The sequence below is a fragment of the Phalaenopsis equestris genome, unplaced genomic scaffold (assembly GCF_001263595.1).
Source record: "Phalaenopsis equestris unplaced genomic scaffold, ASM126359v1 Scaffold000002, whole genome shotgun sequence".
Lineage (NCBI taxonomy): Eukaryota > Viridiplantae > Streptophyta > Magnoliopsida > Asparagales > Orchidaceae > Phalaenopsis > Phalaenopsis equestris.
In genome coordinates, this window is record NW_018164444.1 from 74,226,062 (window position 1) to 74,229,910 (window position 3,849).

The 3,849-nt window shown below is 33.0% G+C and overlaps 1 protein-coding gene across 5 annotated transcripts in view; it reads left to right on the top strand.

The window, feature by feature from the left end:
- LOC110030236 overlaps positions 1–3,012 on the top strand; it is a 36,685-nt gene extending 33,673 nt beyond the window's left edge. For 2 of the 5 annotated variants that reach the window (XM_020732858.1, XM_020732888.1), the window contains one exon: positions 2,862–3,012. In XM_020732858.1, coding sequence (XP_020588517.1) covers positions 2,862–2,966 — 105 coding nt within the window. In that variant the 3' untranslated portion in view covers positions 2,967–3,012. Of the gene's footprint in view, positions 1–2,130; positions 2,499–2,861 lie in introns of those variants that run through there. The other 3 variants (XM_020732865.1, XM_020732881.1, XM_020732873.1) reach the window with 3 other exon arrangements.
- The last annotated feature ends 837 nt before the right edge of the window (positions 3,013–3,849 follow it).

Genomic DNA, 3,849 nt, shown 5'->3' on the forward strand with positions numbered 1-3,849 from the left:
GCCACATATTAGGATAGTTTGGGAAGTCACTGAGGGTTCTCCTCAGGATCTGTGACATCCCCTACCTTTTCTTTCCTTTGGACTCCTGAAATAACTGTTCATGTTTGAGCCACTCCCATTTGCCCTTCTACGTCCTACCTTGAAAACCTGAACCTTGAATTCTTGAAGACTAGAACCATTGATCATTATCGAGAGTTTTCTCAAGTGACTCCTGTCATTTGGGATGTAATTAACTATAGGGGCTTGCTTCTATAGGGAACTTGGAACCCAGGTAAAATAAACCCTATTTAATCTTTGTATTAGATAGGGGAACTTGTCGTTCATATATAAAAGGTTCGCAGACTAAACGGATGTCACAAATCTCTTAGTTTGCAAGATTGGGTCTATCGCCGAGGTCTACACTTATCTTTCGGGAGGGTGTAGTATTCGCGGTATCAGACACGATTATGCAAACTATTGGACGAATGAGATCCACTTGGTCTCATTTTTAAAAAATTAAAACATACTACTTTCAAAACCCAAACTATATATATCTCTTATACTTAAATTAAATCTCAAAAATTATTTTCATATTTTCATATTTTCAAAATCTAAACTAATCAATCAAAAAAAGTTGACCGACAGTCTCATAAAATGTATTCTTCTATTAAGATTACTCTAGATATTGAAGTTTTGAAAAAAACAACTCTTCTTTGCATTTTCTAAAATAGTATGAATTTGTTGACCATACTAATTGAGACGCAAATATATATGCTATTTTTTTAAATAAATCGAGTTCCCCACATCTCTGATATCCTCCTTTATGAGCAAGTGTACCTCAATCCTTAGTCCCTTTTTGAACATTTGGGTCTCTAGAAATTTTCGTTTTTTTGCACTTAGTTTCTTCAAGAATATTAAGAACATACTTTCTTTGAGATACAACAATTTTTATTATAAGGAAATAGTGATGTTGTTCCAAATATTTTATTTATATTTATTTTATCAAACAATTCCTTAAGTTGGTTTTTTCCCCCTTTATTATTTTTTATAAGAATAAAGTATCATTATAGATAGTCATTATAACAATCCAATAAATTGGCATGTTTTATGAACATGATATGATTGGTTTGACATTAATAGAATCCATGCATTGTAATCACCCTTAATAATTGGTTAAACCATGCACACAATAATAGTTTTAGTTCAGTTAAGTTTTTTTTTTTCAATGTTTGCAAACGTCACTAATTTGACTTGATTCTCAAGTTTAAGGGCAAGGCCAGATTGACTTCTTCTTCAAGATCATCATTTAGAAAAGAAATTTAGTATCAAATAGGCGTAGGGGGTGGTCTAGCTTTTTGAAGGGATAGAAAGTCACGACTATAGCCAAGTCTAGCAACTAGGGAAAATGTCTTCTCATAATTTGTGCCATGAGACTAGGCGAAATTACCGGCCACCAAGCAACTTTAAATTTATTTACACTTCCATCAATGTTGTGTTTAATAAAAAAAATTTACGTACATGCAGTTAGCTTTTTTCCTTTTGAAAATTTGGTGAATTTTTAGTTGTCCTTTCTTTCAAGGGCATCAATTTCATTCATTGCAATCACTTAGATTAAGTTTACCCTAGAGCTTCTAAAGGTTTTTTAGAATTTGTATCTCTATTAGTGAGGTAATAAGGGTATGATAAATAGGAGCTACGCTGTTACAGAATACAATTATTAATAGGGCATTCAGTACAAGATCTAATGTCTTACTTACTTGCAATAGTTTGATCAAAGATCATATAAAGTTGGTTTTGTTGTTTTCCTGTTGATGTGGGGTTGAGAGGTCTCTATATTTAATTTAGAATCATGATTTTCTGCAATAGGAGCTTGTATCTCAATTCCATTTTAGATTTTCAGTTGTCTAGAGTATACAATCATTTCCTTAGGGGTTGTTTGGGATCAATTTTTATTTTTTGTTTTTGAGAACAAAAAATAAAAAAAAAAAGCAAAAATTAGTGTTTGCTTATCTGTTTTTTGATATTTTTTTATTTTTTATTTTTTGTAAAAGCACTTCTATTTTTAAAATATTCAAAACAGAAAAAACATGATTTGCCTATTTTTGAAACATTGAAAACAACATTTCGCGTCGCCTGTCTCCCTCGTCATAGGCGACGATGCCGACCCCCTTCCCTCTCACCTTTGCTCACGAATCCCTTCGCTTTCTATGGCTTCGATTCTCCTCCTATTACTGACTACTCCAGCGGATGCAATCAAGCCAACGACACTGAGATGCTGTAGAAGACTCTTTTCGCTACTGACTTCGACAATGATCTCGACCCCAACCTTCTCCCCCAGCGCTTCGGCAATTCCGCAGCCCTTGCTGGGTTTGTCCCCTTCCACCGAGTTCGAAGGCCGCTCCAACTTTTAAAATGATTCAAATTGTAATTTTTTGTTTTTGAAAATTCTCCCGTTGCAGACATCCAAGATTGCAATCCTGCCCTTTTTATCGTGACAGAATTAAGGGAGTTAGCTGTGGCGACCCGGGAATCTTCACAGAAAACAAAGATATAATAGACATTTCAGCTGTATCCAGAGAAAATCTGCTACGTCTTTTCATGTATATAGAGAAGCTTCCTTTCATCGATCCAGAATCTGTCTTCAACTCCTATGATTCTTTTATAAATAAAACAATTTGTTCTGTGTTTTATCCCGTTTGACTTCATTGTCTTATCTGCTATGATTCTTCCAGCTAGAGCTAGCTTTTGCTTGCTAGCTGATTGAATTAATGGTGGTTCCCTTTTTTTCTGTCTCTATAAAGCTGAGAAGCTTTTCGAATATGAATGTTACTATGCATTAACGTGGGATGATAGTAAGGTTTTTTCTGGTTTGGTTATTTCAGGCTCAGAGATCTTGTCCTTGGGCTTGCAACAATAATCATTCTTCCTTTAGGCGCAATTACATATATACCACACGATTCTCGTGTATTTACAAATTTCATATATAACAGCCAAACTTTCATATTTTTTTGCTATCTTTAATCATGCTTGTGTGGCCCGAAACTCTCTCCTTGGTGATATATTTTGTTTAAAATTATAGAGTTTTCTTAAAAAATAAGAAAAAAAGAAATTTCTAGCCATACATATTTTATATTCTTTGTTTTTAAAAACAGATAAATCAAAACATTACCAAATATGTTTTTTAAGAATATAAAATAAAAAATAGAACAAAAACAAAACAAACTAAAAGCAAAGATAAGAACAAAAAATAAAAAAAGTGATCCCAAACAGAGCCTTTGGAGTGGCATTTTGTTTGGAATTTAAAGCGTGGCTACTAGTTTTTGGTGAGTTTGCCAGATTAATATTATTTTGACTGAAATATATTTTAACTAGTACGGAGGGCAAAATATATCAATAACAGGCCTATTTTTACAAATGTGCTATTCCTTGAAAGTCTACCTCTTAGTATCAGCTATATGGTATTAAAGGGTTGATTTTTTGAAGGTGGCATTCATGGCAATGTTGGATTTTTTTGTGGATGTTAAAGAACACTTAAACCCTTTTTTTATGTGGCTTGTATCCAATTAAAATATATTTTGAGTTATCTAGGTTCACAAAGGAAGTGCAAATTAAAATTTGGGCTAGAATAGACGAGATGATTTGAGCATGAGGATAAGTATGGAGGATGGTTTGAAAGGAATTTGATAGTTCGGTCTATGATTTATAAGAAATTTAATTATTAATTATAACACCCTTCTATAAAATTTTTTGATTTGATGAGTTAAGGATGAATGATTGAGCAATTTCTATTAGATGTTTATTTTTTCTTTTCTGGTTCTATTTTGTTGTAGTGCAACACGTGGGTTGATGGACTCCATTATGATCCGATTA